At 46.0% G+C, this 20,287-nt stretch overlaps 2 protein-coding genes and 1 long non-coding RNA gene across 17 annotated transcripts in view; 2 read left to right on the top strand and 1 right to left on the bottom strand.

Annotated features, from left to right (window-relative positions):
- Positions 1-14,211, bottom strand: part of CLCN3 (chloride voltage-gated channel 3) — a 68,911-nt gene extending 54,700 nt beyond the window's left edge. The window contains exons 1-2 of one of the 6 annotated variants that reach the window (XM_072952701.1): positions 14,135-14,211; positions 5,134-5,309 (exon numbers count right to left, since the gene is read on the bottom strand). In XM_072952701.1, the coding sequence (XP_072808802.1) occupies positions 5,134-5,293 (160 nt within the window). In that variant the 5' untranslated portion in view covers positions 5,294-5,309; positions 14,135-14,211. Of the gene's footprint in view, positions 1-5,133; positions 5,310-7,565; positions 7,655-13,426; positions 13,594-13,745 lie in introns of those variants that run through there. The other 5 variants (XM_072952698.1, XM_072952699.1, XM_072952703.1 and 2 more) reach the window with 5 other exon arrangements.
- LOC140690786 (uncharacterized) lies at positions 7,737-9,598 on the top strand. The gene is made up of 2 exons (XR_012066109.1): positions 7,737-7,821; positions 9,399-9,598. It is a non-coding gene; the product is annotated as an uncharacterized lncRNA (long non-coding RNA).
- A 291-nt stretch (positions 14,212-14,502) lies between the features above and the next one.
- NEK1 (NIMA related kinase 1) overlaps positions 14,503-20,287 on the top strand; it is a 94,524-nt gene continuing 88,739 nt past the window's right edge. For 8 of the 10 annotated variants that reach the window (XM_072952791.1, XM_072952789.1, XM_072952793.1 and 5 more), the window contains exon 1: positions 19,158-19,617. The gene's annotated coding sequence lies outside the window, so the exon portion shown is untranslated. Of the gene's footprint in view, positions 14,782-19,157; positions 19,618-20,287 lie in introns of those variants that run through there. The other 2 variants (XM_072952786.1, XM_072952785.1) reach the window with 2 other exon arrangements.

The raw sequence follows: 20,287 nt of genomic DNA, 5'->3' as shown, positions 1-20,287 counted from the left end.
AGACATAGCACCCTACATGTGACGTGAGTATTCCCAAAGTTTGGGTAAAGGTCACCTACAGACAGGAAACTGAAGCAATGAGGAGTGGGCCCTCTCAACGCCCCCATCCTCTCACACTTCCTCTCCGCATTGAAGACCTGAAGACCTGGGAGTGACTCTGGAAACGGCAAGGAAACCGTGCTGCTCACACTGCACACGTGGTAAGAAGGGATACAAGAACCTGAATTTTAAACTCATTACCATGATCAACACAAGCTAATCACGGGAAGTTAATCCACGAGACGGGCGGCTGCCTCTCCTCCTCACCCATCTGTCAGCTTCCTCACTTCTGGAGACAGCACCACCCGACAGCGCTGAGGTTGTGCAGATGAACACTCGTGCGTGTCCTTTTCAACGAAGCAAGAACCGTATGGTTCTCCTTCACGAATCCAACTCTGACAACAAAATCTCGGCCCTCTCTTCCTGCTACCTGTAATGAAAATTTCTGCATTTTCTGAAGGACGTGAATTACAGACTCAAGTGACTCACTCGATATACTTAACATAAATACACATCAGGTATGACTTTTCAGCTCTTCACTAGTTTAAATTTCAGACATTGCTAATTAGTCGTTATTTACAGTAACTTGTATTTTTTAATCACAGTGTGTTCTGGATTATTTAGTATTCACTGAGCAAATGAGGTGATTTCATTTTTGAGGTCTGTAGGCCCACCCCCTTATGTTCTCTTCAAACCAAGAGCTATACAACACAAAGATAACGCGGTCAGCTAACGGGGCCAGTGGCATCCAGAGTGTTTTATCTCCACAACCCACCCGACCCAGAACCACAGTCTAGCTGCAGAGCTGTGTTCTTCTTGTGCTACTGGAAGTGTTTCCGACTCCTCACTGGAATCCTCAATTAGAAGGAAACTGCTTGAGTCGGGGTTGGGGGTGGGCAGAGTCTAACACACCTGGACGGGGAGGAACACAGGAGAAAGCAGTGCCCCTGCTGGTCAAAGAGGGGAAAATGAAGCTAAGTGACTCGCCGGGTTATGGAGCTGGTAATTGGCAGAGCCGAGATGTCAACCCAGGCCTGCAACTGGAAAGCCAAGGACCGTAAGATTTCCATTCAACAAAAATGCCAAAACACTGTCTATTCTTTCCAGTCATTAATTCTTATTTGTTGATATTTTAAAGAGACACTGAGTCATAAAAGAGTATTTCATACTCAACTGCTTGCCCTGCTGTCGATGCCCCCCAGACGTGACAGACACAGCAGTGAGCTCCCCTCGCCCAGGCCGGGAGGTCTCATCCGAGGCCCCCACTCCCAGGACTTTCCCCAGCAGCTGCCGTGAAGGGAACCGCGTCAGCTCTGCCGGGAGCCAGGCGTCCCTGTCTCACCGGAGGACATGCACTGCCTCACGACACGATGCCTTCTCCTACTGCTGGGCCTTCATACGTCATCTCCCCTTCTAGTACACTCTTCCCAATTCTAAAGAGGTATCAGAACTACATCCCTTTCTCAAGATGTGATATTTAGGATCTGTACCACCCAGTGCAGCACTTAACACAGTCACTGTCAACTGCTGTTCCAAGTCTTGTACCTTCAGCAAGGCTACCTCTGAAGTCAGACTCGCTATAGAAAACATCAGTGGCTGCTCACCCTACAGTCACTCCAACTTCTCCCTTGCTAACAGAACCTTAATTTTGTTTGGCTGGTAACGTGCCTAATTCCAGGGAACACATCGTGATTGTTCTCACCAGTCAGTCACCCCATTCCTCCGCGTGGGCCATCAGCCTAGGTGCAGGCATGCAACCCGATTCTGGCCAGTGACGTAAGAGGAAGTCTACGGATTGGGTTCCAGGAAAATTACACCCCCCATAAGAAAAAGAACAAGAAGACCCTTGTTCACACCCCTGCCCCTGCCTTCCTCCTCGCCACCCTCTCCTACGGGAAACTGCGAATGAAGACATCACCAACACTGGCTGGCAATGCGGGAAGCTGGACAGAGCCAGGTCCCCCCGCGTATGCCCACTGCCTTGCGTTAATTCTCTGCTGCACGTAAAGGGCCAATTAGCTACTCAAGCTCGGAAAGATGGATGCTGCTAAATTTTGCCTGAGTTTTCAAATGATGAATATACACGTTTATCTGGCTTATAATGTTGTAATTAAAATTAGGAGGGAAAATCCATCAAGAATGAAGAGAACAAATGACTTAGAACAGCAAAACACCGTTCACGTTGTTTTTCTAAATCAAAGAACATGCGAAAGAGCCAGAGAGCACACAAGGCAGCGCCAACATCGTGAGAAGAAGCGAAAACGGGTCAAGCCAGCAGCCTCAGCCACTGCGTGCCCCAAGTCACTTCCTGGTTCATGGCACCAGGACTCAGGCCCAGCGGAAAGTCAGACTGAGAGCCTGCGCCAGGCTCACGGGTCACGGAGATGGAACCACCAAGGCCAGGGGACTTGAACGGCCAACATCCTGGAGAAGAGACAGAACAGTTCATGCCATGATGCTTCTCCCTGAAAACACTTACAATTCCTTAACTTCACGAGCAAGCGGCTGGGAAACTAAGCACAGGGTAGTGTTTAAGAGACTGAAATGAGGAACAGTGCTGGCATCAGTCTCAAAATGCCAGCGAGACAGGAACTGAACTCCAGGGCCTGATAGAGAGAAAGGGCCTTGGGAAACACACGAGGCTTTCTACTAAAATCCTGCAGGGCTATGCCCCCAAAATAAAGTGAACCAAAAAACAGACTCACCCTCAGAAAGCCTGAAACCATGCTGCAAAGCCTCTGCATCTGATGGGATCAGTGGAATTTGCTCCCAGACTACCTGTCTGCCAGAAAAAGCACTAAATGCACTATCCAGAGCACCTGTGATGACATGAACACAACACCCAGCATTTGATAAAAACCCACAGAGCCCATCCGGAGTCAGCGCCAGGACTGAGAGCCAAGAGAAAAAAAGACACAACAGACAAAGACCCACAGGTGATCCAGACACGTGTGTGTATATACATATACACACACACAATGGAATACTACTCAGCCATGAACAGAATGAAATAGTACCTTCTGCAACAACATGCATGGGCCTGGAGATCGTCAGTCTCAGTGAAATAAGTCAGACACAGAAAGAAAAATACCAAGTGAGATCATTTACATGTGGAATCTAAAAAAAATGACAAATGAACTTATTCACAAAACAGAAACAGACTCACAGACACAGAAAACAAACATATGGTTACCAGGAGGGAAAGTCAAAGGGGAGGGATAAATTGGGACTTCGGGATTTGCAGATACTGACTACTATACAAAACATATAAAACTGCAGGTAGATTATAAACTGAAATGTGAAAGGCACAAAAAATAAAACTTCTAGAGGAAAACGAAAGAATATCTTCATGACCTTGAGGTATAAGATGCCATCTCAAACAGAACAGAAAAAGGAAAAGAGCAATTGGGGTTCATTAAAACTGATGACATCTTCATCAAGAGATTCTGTTAGGAGTGAAAAGGCATAGCACGGAGACAGGATATTCACAACACATATACCTAACAAAGGACTCACAATCGGACTGCATAAAGAACTCTTACAAAACAGGCCAAAAGAAAGAGGCTAAAAAGCCAGTCAACATACAAAGAGCACTCAAGCTCATCAATCGCTCGGAAAACGTAAACTAAAACCAAAATGTGAGATTACTGCACCCACACTAGACTAGCCAAAATTTTAAAAACTGATAATGTCAAGTCCTGGCAAGGACGTGGAGCAGGCAGAGCTCTCCCCTACTGCCTGCCGACAGAACGTGCTGGCCACAGCCACTTCAGAACTGCCTTCAGCAGTGTCCGGCAGTGCCGAGACCCACACACCTGTCACCTAAGATTACGCCACTCCGAGGTATAAATCCCACAGAATGGTGTACACGATGTGAACGAAAATTAATGCACGTGAAAATTCTCAGCAGCATTATTATTAATAGGCAAAATTTTTTAAAAACCTAAATATCCATTAACAATATATGATGGATAGAACAGATAGACTGAACGTATTTACACAACGGCAAACTACACGGCCATGAAAGTTCATGAACTACTGCTATATTTAACAACACAGGTGAATCAAAAACATAAGTAAATGACACCAGACTCAAGAGTATATATATCATAATCCCATTCAGATAAAGTTCAAATACCTGCAAACTAATCTACAGTGACAGAAATCAAAGTAACAGTGATCTTTTTAAACTGGAAGAGGGAACGAGGGAGGATTCTAGGGGAACTGGTACTGGTTTTTCTCTGGATGGAGGGGAGTTATATGAGTGTGTTCACTTTGCAGGAATTCACTAATTTCTGCGCTTGTGATGTGATGACTGTTGTGATGGTTAGTTTTACATGTCAACTTTCCTGGGCTACAGGGTGTCCAGACAGCTAGTAAAACATTGTTTCTGTGTGTGTCGGTAGGGTCTTTCCAGAAAAGATTAGCATCTGAATCAGAACACTAAAAAAGATGCCCTCACCAGTGTAAGCGGGCAACATCCAATCAGCTGAAGACCTGACCGGAGCACAAAGGCAGAGGAAAGGTGAGCTTGCTGCCTGCCTGAGCTGGACATTACCCTGTCCTGCTCCGGACATCAGCCCTCCTAGACCTGGGCCTGAGACTCAGCCTGGGACTTCCGTCATGGGCTCCCCTGGTTCTCAGGCCTGGGGGTCTGGGCTGGAGCTACACCACCAGCTTCCGGGGACCCCAGTCTGCAGATGGCAGATTGTGGGACTTCTCAGCCTCCCCTGTCACGTGAACCAATCTTCCATGATAAATCTCTTTCTGTATGTCTCTCTATAGATCCAATTTCTTCTGTTTTTCTGAAAACCCCAATTACAGTTGAACATCTCTCTGTATTATGTTATGTTTAAATTTTAAAGTTTACCCAAATAAAAGGTCTTCTTTTGGGATAATGAAAATGTTTTCGAGCTAGACACAAGCAGTAGATGGACACCATTGTGAATGTACTGGACGCCAATGAACTGGACATTGTAAAACAGTTAAATTTATGTCACACGAATCACCATAACCCAAAAGCAGCACTACACTGTATACACTCGTCAGTCAGCGTCCGCGACCATGCACAGCAGGAGCGCGGCGCCAACTCACCGGCTGCCGCGTCCCCGTCTAGCAGACTGTCATCTTCAGACGTCTGGAAGTCCATAATGACACCCGCCCCGTCCAAGAGCTCCTCGTCGCTGCTCGCGCTCGTGATGCTGTTATAGCTGTTTCTGTAGGAGCCTCTATGAAACAGTTGCTCAGACTCCATTTAGCTGTCTGGGTGTCTGAAAAACAGAGAAAAAATGCCTTAAGGTTGTCCCAACATACAATAAAAACCATCCAGTTTAACGATTCTAAAGGAAACTTCTGATCTCTGTATTTAAAAAAAAAAGGCACTAAGTCTCACTGTGATGACAGTTAACCCCACTGTGTTCTAACCCTACTGTGCTACATCTTCGGGGTGATTTAGTAATTCTGTTCTCTCCAAGCAGTTGTCACAAAGAACAAAGAATTTCTTCAGGTAGCAGAATAAAACAATCTCCAACCCACCTATGGGCAATGAGTCTTCAATAAATCTTCAATAAAGGGAGGTAAGAATATACAATGGAGAAAAGACAGTCTCTTCGGCCAGTGGTGTTAGGAAAATTGGACAGCAGCACGCAAATCAGTGAAGTTAGAACACTCCCTCACACCACACACAAAATAAACTCAAAATGGCTTAAAAACTTAAACATAGATAAGACACTATAAACCTCCTAGAAGAAAACAGGCAGAACATTCTCTGACATAAATTTCAGCAATGTTCTCCTAGGGCAATAGAAATAAAGTAAAAATAAACAAACGGGACATGATTAAACTCATAAGCTTTTGCACAGGAAAGGAAACCACAAACAAACAAAAAGACAACCTACGGAATGGGAGAAAGTATTTGCAAATGATGCGACTGACAAAGGCTTAATCTCCAGAATATATAAACAGCTCATACAACTTAATAACAAAAATACAAACAACCCAATCCAAATATGGGCAGAAGACCTAAACAAACATTTCTTCAGTAAAGACATACAGATGGCCAACAGGCACATCAAAAAATGTTCAGTATCACTAATTATCAGAGAAACGCAAATCAAAACTACCATGAGGTATCACCTCACACCAGTCAGAATGGCCATCATTCAGAAATCCACAAACAATAAATGTTGGACAGGGTGTGGAGAAAAGGGAATCCTCCTACACTGCTGATGGGAATGTAGTTTGGTGCAGCTGTTATGGAAAACAGTATGGAGATTCCTTAAAAAACTGAGAATACAGTTACCCTATGATCCAGCAATCCCACTCCTAGGCATGTATCCAGAAGAAACCTTAATTCCTACATGCACCCTAATGTTCATTGCAGCACTATTTATAACAGCTAAGACATGGAAGCAACCTAAATGGACAGATGAATGGATACAGATTTTCTGGTATATTTATACAATGGAATATTACTCAGCCATAAAAAGAATGAAATAATGCCATTTGCAGTCACATGGATGGGAATGGGACTAAAGGGATTATCATACTAAGTGAAGTAAGTCAGAGAAAGACAAATATATGGTATCACTTATACGTGGAATCTAAAAAAAAATAACATAAGTGAACTTATTTACAAAACAGAAACTGACTCCCAGATATAGAAAACAAACTATGGTTACCAGAGAGGAAAGGTTGGGGAGGATAAATAGGGAGTTTGGGATTAGCAGATACAAACAACTACATATAAAATAGATAAACAACAAGGACCTACTGTACAGCACAAGGAGCTATATTCAATAGCTTGTAATAGCCTATAATGAAGAACGTATATGTGTAACTGAATTACTACGCTATACACGTATAAACTAACATGGCTTGTAAATCAACTATACTTCAATTTAAAAGAATAAATAAATGAGACACAAAAAAAACCCTCTAAAATCAATTGTAAAGTTAAAAAACCAAGTACAAGGGGCTAGGTGTGGCCCAGTGGTAGAGTGCATGCTTAGCACTCAGGAGGCCCTGGGTTCAACCCCCAGTACCTCCATTTAAAAAAAAAAAAAAAAGCACAGAAAAGTGTCTATAGCATACCACAACATACATAGGGGCTCCCCCCCAAAAACGGGGGTGTGGAGGATGAAATACAGTACACAACACTTATGTATGTACAGACTATCTCTGGAGGGATTTCCAAGAAAGCTGCCCACAGGGAAAAGGAACAGATGGCTGAAGTACCAGGTCTGAAAGGGAGGCTATTTGTCCCTTTTGAATATTTTACCAGATGTAAATGCTTACTATTTTTAAAATACTGTAATTAAAAAATTTTTAATCTCCTTTCGTCACTTTAAACTTTAAATCTTCAGAGCCCATGGCCAGATATCAACCATGAAAAATATGAAAATAGGTCACAATTTCCACTTTTTCCAAGCAGATAACAAGTAAGCACATGCTTTCACTGTTCTTACTCTATACTTTAAGAACAGTGGAACCCCTAAATCGTTTGATTTTTTTTTATATACACCTACCTACTTGCTCAATGTCAAGACAAAAGTTCAACATAAACATGCCAGGCATTAGCAACAGACTTGAAAGGCCTGTGGGTGGGACATGAAAGATGAGCTGTGAGAGCAGTGAGGGGGGCCTGGGAAAACAAGACTTACTGGGCGTGTCACAATAGGAACACACAGAAAACAGAAGATGAGCCATTACACCTGCCCCAACTCTAGTGCTGGGTTCTGGCTCTGAAGACCTGCGGGGTCTTAAGACAATCTCTTGTCCTCAGTAAGTTTTCCTTCTGCACATGGAAAAATAATCTTAAAGAGCTATAATCATTTAAAAATCATTTGTAAAGCTTTTACACTTTTTAGAAAAATAAAATACTGCCAGCTAGTTTTAACAGATGTATTATGTGACTTCCTTAACTTGAAGACCACCTCAGAGAAGGGTTCTGGGGGCTTCATTCTCAGTATCCAGTACAGGGGCTGGTATGTAACATACACTCAATGGTGGTCAGAACGCCAGACTGTTTACTCCAACAAGGAGGTTAAACAGAAATGTACTCAGCCTTCAATCATCAGATCCTCTCTACAACAGTGTTAATCTGGCCTTGGGAGAATAACAAAAAACTAGCACCTAAGTTACAAAGAAACACTCAAATATTTACTGCTCTGCAACTTTATTCATGTTTTATGGTTACCTTTACCAAAGATGGCCTACTGTAACATATTGAGATGTGCCAGACTATACTAATTAAAACAAGAGTTTTATTTTAAGGTAAATGTTAAATTAGAATAGTGTGAAAGTAACTTCATGTTGAAAACTCTGCAGCGTCCACAGGGGTGATCAAATGTAACACCATGGCTCCTGAATAAATAACTAAAAGGCTTTAAAGAAATAAGCATTAATAGTTCAAGAATCATTTTATTTATTTTTCAAAATTTTTATTGAAGTGTAGTTGATTTACAACGTCAAGAATCAATTTTTATGTATCAAAGCACATATGCTAGGATTTTGGGAAGAACACATTCTATTCTTCATTTCTTTATATGATAATCACACCAGAAGGGCTTAATACGTGTGATAACATACATCAGTGAACCCTAATTTGTTAGAGGCTATCCATCTACACTCTCTGTAAAATAATGAAAACTTTCTGTGTCCTGGGCCCTCAGTCAGCAAGTTCCAACGTATCGCCTCCATTTTGTCCCTGAAGGTCCCTCAAAACCGTTAGTGATAACTGGTAACTTAACTCTTTCAAAATGTTTTAAAAATTTAATCTCACCAACACCTCAGACACATCTAGACTCACACCTTTCTTTATAAAAAGAGCAACCTACAGCATTCCAAAAGTGTATTAACTCAGGCCTGCATGGTTACTGCATCTATAAATTCAATAATTTCAAAAATTGATTCTTCTTAACCCAGAAACCTGCAGAGCTGTACTGTGTCAGCCACAGCCACGAGTCCTGATACAAGGCTAGTCCACATCGAGGTGCTCCAAGGTGGAACACCTAGCAGATTTCTAAGACAAGGAGAAAAATGTCAGATATTTCATTAATAACTGTACATTGATTCCACGTTTCTCAGAGACGTTATCTGCAAGTATTTTCTCCCACTCTGCAGCCTGGTTTCCTTCCTTCTAACAGGGTCTATCACGAGCAAAAGTGTTTAATTTTGATGGAGCTAAATTTACTCAGTTTCCTTCTCTAGATGGTGCTTTTGGCATCGGCATTACAAAATCTACCTACCCAAGATTTTCTTCTGAATTTTCCCCTAAAATTACAGTTTTACATTTTATGTGTAAGTCTGTGATCCACATTGAGTGAACAGTTTATTTTTGTTTTTGTTTTTTGACGTAGTGATGTCCAGTTGCCCCAGCGCCACGTGAATTTTAGAAGAGCCTTGTCTACCTCTACAGAGTCTTCCTGGGTCAGTTAACACCTAGAGAGTGAATGACGACAAATGCAGGACGCATGACCAATACACCTCGACCTGGCCGCTATGTGAGAACTCAATTTCAACAAGACCTAAACTGAGTACATGTTTTCCCCAAACCTGCCCTCCCCGTCTCCATCTACAGGGTCATCATTTACCTAGTGGCCAAAGTCAGCTTCTGGAGTCACTGATTAATTCAGTTGACAACCTTTTGCTGTGCGCCTAGCACGGAGCAGGCAGGAAGCCAGGCACTGGGGCAACCAGTGAGACATGGTTCCTGCTCCCGGGCACTGCAGGGGAAGACACATGGTAAGTACAGGGTGGGGTGGCAGGTGCCACGGGAGAGGGACGTGTGAGGTCGCAGTGACACTGGGCAGGAATGAGCGTGCTGCCCAGGAAAGTCAGTGAACCCGGAAAAGACGAAGTGAGTCCTGAAGGGTGAGGATGAGTTAACCAGGCCAATTAGGAGGTGAAAAGCCAATAAAGGGGGAAAAGTATGTGCAAAAGCACAGCAGTGTAATAAAACCTGCTTAGGCAGCTCACGCAAGAGGGAGGGACGGGAGAGCGGCCAGAGGAGGGCAGGGCTCGCATGTCTTGCTACGGGACTGACTGCTTCGGGTCGACATGAGGGAAACTACTACAAGTTTTAAAAGAGAAACCACCTGGTAGACCTGGATCTGAACAAGCCACCACCCGTGTGGAGGCCAGGCGACAAGGGCAGGAGACCGAGAGGCTGGCGGTGCAGGGAGGAGCTCGGTCACCCTTACTCCAGGCGACCCTGGAACAACCCTAAACGTGAGACAGCAAGGGCACGACTAAATTGAGGCAGAGCTACATGAAGGCGCAGAAGATGTCCCGGGAAACACTCAAGAGGACATAGCTTCACAAAACGTGAGGAATGGTGATGGGTGGAGAAAGCCAAGCTGTCAGCTCAGTGTCTGGCTTGACTGATGTAGAACGGCTGGGAGACACAAATTTCAGTCTCCTACAGCTTAGAGGATGCAAGACCAGGCTGTTCCTTCCCACGGGAGGATGACACGCAGGCTCTGGTCCTACTCAAGGCCGGACTGCAAAGAAGGGAAGGCAGCCCTACGTGCACCAGCCCTGCCCCCAAGTGCACACACCAGGCAGGGGGTGGGGAGCAGAAAGACCCTGGAAATGTGGCTAAGGGACCCACAGCCTGAGGCAGGGACACTCATTTCTCTTGAAGGAGACTGGGGAAGGCTGAGGACCAAGTGCAGTTTCCAAGGTGCGTCTGTCACTCTCCAACAGAAAGGCAGCCAAGTCTGAGAAAAAGAAGGCACAAAACCCCCAATGTCAAGCAGCCAGGGAGGGGAACAGACGTCTCCAGAACAGCTATGTCAGGGAGGTGACACCCTGACTGACGCAGCCCCTTGTCCCAAAGGCAAATTCTCATGGAGACATTCTAAGAACAACATGTGTGAAATACTTGTCAAAGATTAAAATGGGACGATGAATTTCAACACAATCACCCACTTGTTTACTACAGTTCATAAAACAGTTACTTGGGTATCAGAAACTGCAAAAAATATAAACAGAGTTTTTACTGATTAATGGCCTCCCATTGGGATAGACCTTACAGCTTTCAATAAACTTATGAAACATATGAAAGCGCATTTAAAAAAAACACAAGAAGAGTTTATTGGAGTAGTAGGATGAGAGTGTGTTAAAAAAACCATTTTCCAGAGTTTTGGTAACTTTACATTATTTTTATAATTGAGGAAGACATGGACCTCTGGGGCCACATCTCTCAGCCTATCTCTTATAGCGTTTTGTCGAGTCTTGCTTGCCATGAAGGGCAACCATGGAGAGAGCAAGAGCACTGAAATCACCAGCGGGGCTTCAGTCTGTCCTCACACTGACAGGGCCTTGGGCAAGGTAATTCAGTCTTCTGTGCCCCTGTTTCCAAGTCTTCCTAACGGGGGAAAGGCAAGTACCCACTTCAAAGGGTTGGTGTGAGAACTGGGATAATCCACCAAACCACTCAGCAAAGCTCCTGAGCCGCAGAATTCACTCAACAAACATCAACACTTACCATATTTGAGTTCCCGTTTGACTAGAAACTGAGCTGAAAGTCCTACAAAGCAGAGACCGTGGCCAACCTCCCCGGATACTGCTTTGCTATCTGACCCACCACAGATATCAAATCTGGCCTCCTGAGCGGTCTGAAAATGATTAGTGAAATGTCACAACAGGAAGTGGAAAGCTGATCACCAACACGACCTGGAGAACAGCCAGTTCACTGACACAGAACCATAACCTCAGCCTATCTCTCCCCTGAACTGTATGTATCCAAAACCACATTAAACATTTGCATTCCCAATGAGCTATGGATGACGTACACATGCTAAAACACAACTGCCAACTAAAGAGGTAGGTACTAAACATTCGTGCTGACCTCTTAAAATAATTTGACCTGTTTTTCAGGCAAAGAATCAGTCTTGGAAGGGCGTGCGAGTCTGTCATGGGCTCTGCCAACAGTGGCTGTTTCTAGTAACCAGGAGTCATAAAAGCATGCTCAGTCTGAGAAAATACATGCAGGGCACACACCTGGCCTTTAAGCCACACAATGTAACAGGAAAACAATCAGCAGCAACACCCTTTAAGATGAAAATCAACAACATACACAAGACTGACAAAGACTTAGCTTCCAGAATGTATAACAGCTCATACAGTTCAGTAACAAAAAACAACCCAACCCCAAAATGGGCAGAAGACCTAAACAAGCAATTCTCCAATGAAGACATACAAATGATCAATAGGCACATGAGAAAATGCTCAATATCGCTAATTATCAGAGAACTGCAAATCAGAACTACACTGAGGTATCACCTCACACCAGTCAGAATGGGCATCGTTCAAAAGTTCACAAATGATAAATGCTGGAGAGGGTGTGGAGAAAACGGAGCACTCCAACACTGCTGGTGGGAATGCAGTTTGGTGCAGCCATTATGGAAAACAGTATGGAGATTCCTCAAAAAACTAAAAGTAGACTTACTGTATGATCCAGTAATCCCACTACTGGACATATATCTGGAAGAAACTCTAATTTGAAAAGACATATGCACCCCAATGTTCATAGCAGCACTATTTACAACAGCCAAGACATGGAAGCAACCTAAATGTCCAACGACAGGTGACTGAATAAAGAAGTTGTGGTATATGTATACAACAGAATACTACTCGGCCATAAATAAGAAAAAATAATGCCATTTGCAGCAACATGGATGGACCTAGAGATTGCCATTCTAAGTGAAGTAAGCCAGAAAGAGAAAGAAAAATACCATATGATATCACTCATATGTGGAATCTAAAAAAAGAATAAAGAAGACACTAATGAACTTAGCTAAAAACAGGCTCACAGACACAGTCAACAATGTTATGGTTGGGGGAAAGGAGTAGGGAGGAAGGGATAAATTTGGGAATTTGAGATTTGCAAATATTAACTACTACATATAAAAACAGATAAAAAATAAATTTCTTCTGTACAGCACAGGGAGTTATATTCAACATCTTCTAATTACTTTCAATGAAAAAGAGTATGAAAACAAACAGATAAAAGAACATTTAAACTCATATGGACTCTTGACCTACACAGAGTATTCTCCAGTGACTCACAAAGGCAAGTAAAATTGACTGCCATCAGTTATTTCCATATCGACCTCGTCAGGAAAAGAATCTTTAAAATTACCTCTTAAGAGATGAACAGAAAAGTACTTCCGGGGGGATTCGACAACCAGTGACATAAACCACAACGATGCTACGGTAACTGAACTGCCTGGCTCAAAAAACTGTATAGTTTGTAGAAATGAACTACTGAATTACCAAAAAAAAAAAATAGTCACCATTGATTCATTTCTTACAAAGAAGAATTTTGAAACGGAAATCGCGGCCTCTAACAGACATAATGTATAAGTAACCATCTACGCACCTCGGTTTTAAACTGCCGCACAAATGAAGCACACTATACACAACATTAGTTTGAGTCTAAGGTGTTTCCGGCCCGAATGTCTCCATATACACAGAAATCTAAAGAAAGAGAAAGTGGCTTCTGACTTTCAGCCTGGGCGCAGGCAGCGAAGGGAAAGCCCACTCCCGGAGCCCGGCACCTACTTCCTCTCGGCCGCAAGGGCTGCAAGTGAGGCTGCGGTGCACACCTAAGCGGGGGCCGGCGCTGCGGGAACCTGCTCGGGCCTGCCCGCCCGCCCGCGTATGCCACACCGGCGCCCCGCCCCGCCGGCGCCACTCACCTGGCAGCTCAGAGGCATAGCAACCCCGGCGGCCGCGTCCTGCCTGGCCCGCCGCGGCTCCGCACCTGCTCGCGGCCCGACGCCCGGCCTGGGCTCCCGAGGGCGGCAGGCCGCCCGGCTGTGCCGCTGCGCAGGGCGCTCAGCCGGGCGGGGGCCGCATCAAGTTCGGCCGCCGGCTCCCGAGGCCCGCGCTCCGCGCTCCTGCCCGGAACTAAACACGGCCGCCTCCGACCTCACCTCCCTCCGCGGGGCCCGCAGGTGCAGCCATGCTCCGGCTCGCGAAGGAAGAGCACCGCACGCCACCCGGCACCCCCTCAGCACGCGGCTCGGGCGGCGGGACCGCGCGGGAGGGCTGCGGGATCCGCACACTCCGGCCCCCAGAAGCTCACCAGAGCGGGGCGAGCCGGCGACAGGTGCGTCGGCGCCTGACGTCACTGCGCTTCCGTGAACCGCCGCTCGGCGTCCGGCCTGGGTCGGAGCCGCGTCGGCGCCCATTGGGCCGTGGAGGAGCAGTGGGCGGGCCCTCCGAGAGCAGGGGGCGGGCCTTGTGGAGGCAGTGGGCGGGCCCTGTGGGAATAGGGGGCGGGCCGTGTAGAGGTAGGGCGCGGGCCCTGTGGGAAACAGTGGGGGGGCCTTGTGGGAACAGGGTCGGGACGTGCACAGCAGTGGGCGGGTCGAGGTGGCAGGGGGCGGGCCCTGTGGGAAGCAGTGGGCGGGCCTCGAGGGAACAGGTGGCGGTCGTTATGGGCCAGTGGGCGGGGCCGGAGCGCCCGGGGGCGGGGCCATCTGGGGCGCGCTCTTCTCCTAGCAGGTAGGTGGAGTCCCTCGCGCTGCGCGGTGATCCCAGTGGCGACCTCGCGAGAGGTTGGCGGTGGTCTCGGGCGGCGCTCCCGAAGAGCACCGCGCTCAGTCTGGGCCGCGGAGTTTAGGTTCGGTGCCGGCAGGACCGCGGCGTCAGGCAGTGCGGAGGCGAGGCGGCTGTGGCGGGAGTGCTGGTTCCAGGGAACCCGCGGCCACGGTTCCGCGCCGGTACCAGGTTAGCCGTTATGAATTCTCAAAAATAATGCTGGGAAATTGAGTATTTTGGAGAAAACATGTAATGCAAGGACTCGACACGGCGGAGCTGAGTTTATTTCCTTTCAGCAAACACGTGGAACTCCTAACGCGTGCCAGTGCGCCGTCCAGGACCCCGGGTCCCGCGACAGGACAGGACGGGAGCTCTGCGGTATGAGGTGTCCTGACCTCCCACAGGGTAACCTCTGTAACCTCTCACCCGGAGCTGGGGGGGTGTCCAGCAGTACCCGGTGGACATGAGAGGACAGAGCACTGCGCTGTGGGACGTACTGACTTCCCACAGGGTCACCTCTGTGACCTCTGACCCGGAGCAAGGAGGGTGTCCAGCAGTAGGTGGTGGCAAAGAGGAAGAAGTGTGAAGCCGAAGGTGTCCGTGGCGTTACTTGAACGTGGGTAGAAGGGGATGAGGAGGCGGGGGATGGTGCGGGGTCCGTGATTGTGCCCAATAGTTTGTTTTATCCCAGGTAACTTGGAGCTACTGGAAAGTTTTCTGGCTTTTTGAGTAGTTTTTCCTCCAAAAATCTTGTTACGAAAAATTTCAAACCCAGAAAACCTGAAAGTATGAAATGAGTTTATTGCATACTCATATATGGTTTTTCATTTCTTTACAGTATATGATAAACACTCTAAAAATCAATGTTTTAAAAGGCAACTTAAAACTTGTCAACTTACTCATAGTACCTGCATATGACATGGAAACGTTTTAGTCATGGGCATGACAAGGTGAATCATCTAGATTCCAAATTTCTACTATATTAGCTTCATCTATACTGGGGTGTAGTTTTTCCCTGCAGCGTGTGAAAGTAGGATGCAGACATTAGGATACTCAGATACTTAAACATACATCTCCTAACAATAACACCGCCTCCAACACACTGACACAATCACAATACCATCATCACAGTCAGGAAATTAGCAACAAATCCCTGATATCATCTGAAAATTAGTTCATATTTAATTTTTACCAATTGTCAACCAAAAAATCTTTTGCTAATTTTTTTTTCAAACCAGTTTCCCTCTTTGCTTTCCTACCAAATTGTATCAAACTCTGTATCACACACTAATGCTTTTTGACTATGTCCACTGTGGGGGCCTCCAGTAAAAGCACGAGAGAATAATGAACAGCTGATTTGTATATACATATTTTTTTGCATCTTTGGGGCACATAGCACTCAATAAGCATTAAAATCAACATTCTAGATCTAATTCATTCTTTCTGATAGCTGCATATGACGTACCACATAAAAGGGCTTTAATCGGGGTCCTGTGACACGATTGTGACTGAGGCCCTGTTTCATTGCTTTCTTGATGGCTGTTAACCAGGGAGCACTCAGCAGCTAGAGATGGTCCTCAAGTCCTAACTATGTGACCCGCTCACATCAGAGTAGCTTATGGCTTCAAAGCAAGTAGGAGAACTTCCCTTGCTTTTCCTTGAATCTCTCTGACTTCTTTAAAGAGGCTTCGTACTTAGTTCAAGCCCACCTACCTTACTCTCATTTTTAATGAACTCAAAGTCAATTGACCAATAAGGTTATCATGGAAGTGAAATCTTCCGTATTCACAGTGCAGCCCACACTCAAGGAGAGGCAGTTATATCAGGCACGTCCATCAGGGCCTGGGAGTCTTGGGGCCATGTCAGAATTCTGCCCCCCCCCGCCCTGCCCAGCCCCTAATGATTCACGGGTAAAATAGTCACCCTTCCCAGCTTTCCCAAGGGTCTCATCCTAATATATTATGAGCTTGAAGTCCAGAACCTCCTCTAAATCTAAATTTCATCAGCTCAGAGTCCAAAATCTCTTCTAAATCAGGTGAAGACAAGGCTCCAAGTATAATCCATTAACTCCTCTTCCTCTGTGGACCAAACTGAAGAACCAACTTACTTGCTCCCAAAACTGCTATGGGCTAGGCGCGAGGACAGCTGTAGGTGTTCCAGTGCCCAATGTAGAGGAAGGAAGATGGGGTCACGGTTCTCAACCCACAGCCACCTTCCACAGTGGTGAGAGTGTCCCTTTCTTCCCTGAGTACGATAGTTGGATTGGAGTGAGCACAGGGTGAGTTCTGGAGGTAGACTGTGGGCCTAAGAATCTTTGTATGCTTGTGTAATTGGGTTGTTGCAAGGAAAAAAACATTTTTTGTTGTTTGAAAGAAAAATCCAATAAATTGTTTAAATAAAAAGAATTAAAGAAATCCAAACACATTCTTGTAAAAAGAAAACCATATTATAGAAATATATAAACCAGAAAGAAAAATAATCAGATAATCCTTTTAACTCAGATTATGGAACCAAGTCCCCCTAAAAACAAGTTCCCTTATCTAGTTTACAATTAATCTCTAGCTAAAACTTTATCCCCTTTCTTGTCCCCTCTGACCTCAGTTCTGTCCTAACTGAGCACTAATCAGCCAGGGTCAGATGACTGACACTGTTGTTGTCAATGACACTGTTAGAGTACTAAAATTGTCATTATGGATGTCATTGTTAATGTACAAACTCAAGTTGTTTCTCCAGGGCAAGATGAGCTCATAGACCCTCCAGTTATGGACCATCTGAGTGGAGAATCATAAACCAGGGACATCCTGATGCCCAAAAACATGATAAAGAAATGTCGCAAGATGATGATTAACAGCAGCCTCTTTGTTCTTACCCTTAAAAAAAAAAAGACCCTAACTCAAAGACCCCAGGAGAGTGGATCTGGGGCTTATCTACCACTCCTTTGCCTGGAGCCCTGCAATAAACTTTGCTGCAGACTTTCGCTGTCAGAGTTTGGCTTTCTGTGCCTCAGGCACAGGATCCCTTTGCTCTGTTACAGTTAGAGTAACCTGCCTTATTTACTCAACAATGTACCAAGGGCACCTTTCTTTCTATGTCAATAAATACGTCCCAATGACCATTTTTAATGTTTCCAGAATACTCTATTGTTAGGCTATATTGTATTCAGTCAATTTCTCACTTTGTACTTTTTCTGGTTATAAACAACGATGGTTACCCTGTATACATATCTTTGCCCACTTGTCTTAGAAGTGAAATTGCTTTCAAGGATGTGCATATTGCTAACATGCCTTCTGCAAAGACTGTAGCAGTTTATGTTCCCACCAACACTTTATGGCAGGAGCCAAGGAAGTATCTGACTAATCATTCTTCATGAAAGCAGCAAAAAAGATTTTACTTAGATTAGCAGTTGGCAATGTTTACACGTTGCTTTGCTGTACAAAGGGGTGTGTGTAGAACTAGAGTTATTGTGCATTCAGACACCAGAATTCCTACTGACACACTGTGGGTGGGAGAGGGTCACAGGAGGTTAGCCTAGAAGTCAGAAAATGAGGAAAACAAGTCTTTTGCACCAAGACTGAGGGGAGGAGGTACACCGACTTCCCCGCCTGCCAGGTTGGATGACTTGCAGTGCCATCTTCTGGCAAAGAAGCCAAAACCGTTCAGTTTCCACGCTAGCAATAAAATATTTCTTTTAAGCACGACTACAGCAAAGGCTGGCAGGAGAACCCAGAGAGGTCTTAGGGGTTGCTGTGTTGTGGAAGGGCACGAGGGAGAAGGGAGCGGATTTATCTGAAGCAAAGATCAGAACCATTTACATCGGTGTCTCTGGCAAAACCTGTGATGTCTCCACCAGGCTACAGTCAACACATACAACAGGTGCGACCTGCAGAGTAACAGGTGGATTCACCCACCACCCTCTTCCAGCTTCACGTTGGGATTCTCCAGGATCTCGGGGTCACTCTAGGGGAGGCACTTTAGCCAGAGGGCTACTCAGGACGACACCGCACTTAATCCCTTATTACTGTAAAGTCTGTTTCTATCTTTCAAAGTTCTGCAGTGAGGAAAGATTCTTAGACCACCAAACCTCAACATATACCGGCAAGTAATGCACACAGCCATCGGATGTAAAGGTACAGAAAACTACGTCATACGTTTAAAAAAATTCAAGACAAAAATAGTTTCTTGCTTTAATCATCCAAGATACACTAGAGAAAGTCTTGCTTTTTAACGCAAAACTAGTTTTTAAAATGTGGCATCCCTAAGTAATGGCCCTCAAGGATTTTTTTTTAAAGCCCGTTTGTGCAGTATGTAAGGGGCGAATTTATCACATTCTCTACTCCAATAATCCACTTTGTATCAGTGAGTTCCGGCCCCTGGGGCGGCCTCACTCCTGCAGCTTCAGGCTCCAGGCTCCTTTTCTCCGCTGCTCCTGCAGCCTCCGGCACCTGCAGAGCCCCGCCCCGGCCCCCGACCACGCCCCCTCTCGGCCCTGCCCCGCCGCTTTTTCCCGGCCGCCCCCTCTCCGCGCCGGCTTCCGCGCGCTGACGTCACACGCCCGCGCCCGGGACGCCCCGCCCTCTGCACTGGCTCCAGGTTTGGGGCGCCGGCTGTGGAGTCCGGAGCCAGGACCTCAGCGTGCTTCCCCGCGTCGCCCGGGACCCAGCGCCCCACGGCGTGGCGAGGCGGGGGGACAAACCGGCAGGTAGCGCCCAGTCCCCGTGCGCCCACCCCGTGGGGCCGCCGGCCGCCGCCTCTGAGAAGTTGGGGGGCGGCTCCCGGGCACTCCCCTCGCCGCGTTGCCAGGGGCTCGGAAGCCGGTTTGTTTCGTCCGGCAGCGCGCACCGGGCCCCCGGGGCGTTGGCAGGCGGTGCGGACCGCAGCCGGAGGCCGGCCGACCTGGCTTCTCCTTCAGGATGAGCTGCTCAGAGCGCGGGAGGGGGCCCCTGCCTCTCTGAGTTCGGGGGGACGGCTTCCCGACGGTGCTTCCCGACCGCCGCCGTTACTCGGCCGACGCCCTGGGTCTCTGAGGTGGGTGCGCCGGGGAGGCGGTGATGTGCCTAACAGTGAAGTCATTCTGGAGATGCGGGGACCTTGCCTAGACTTCGTTACTTAGAGGTTGCAGAGATCCTCACCCTAAGTGCACGCGTCTCATTAAATTAAAATGTTGCTTCTAAGAAATAGTATGTATTACGGAGCTGCTCTTGGATGTTCTTTAAAAAGCTGTAGCAAAAGAAATTAAAATAACATTAGAAGTGTTACTCTGGCTAAGAAGTCGTTTACATTGCTTATGCATTTTAAGTCTCCGATCTTAAATTGCATACACGTTTTAGTTAGAAAATGAATAGCAGCTGTAACCTTACATTCTAGTTTTCATAATTTGAAACAGTTTCTGTAAGTAAGGCATGAAAAGTTCCACTTTTGGAGTTCATCGTAACTCTTTTTTTTTAATACAGGCCTAATTTTTATTCTCAAATGTAAGATCCACCCCCAAGAAGAATATTTTTTATTGCTGTGGAAAGTTGCATCAGAAATAGTTATGAAGGATGAAAAGTGATACCCACTATGTACTAATGACAGCCTTTCTTGTGATGCAGCAGGACTGTAGAGAGGATGGAGGAGAGCCAAAGGAGGAGTCTTTCTTTGTTTTTACTTTAGATCTGTCTAATATTAGAGGACCCACAGAGCTGCTTGGTTTTAG

The sequence above is a fragment of the Vicugna pacos genome, chromosome 31 (genome assembly GCF_048564905.1).
Source record: "Vicugna pacos chromosome 31, VicPac4, whole genome shotgun sequence".
Taxonomy (NCBI): Eukaryota; Metazoa; Chordata; class Mammalia; order Artiodactyla; family Camelidae; genus Vicugna; species Vicugna pacos.
Note: the sequence above shows the minus strand (reverse complement) of the source record. Positions and strands in the feature narration are given on the sequence as shown.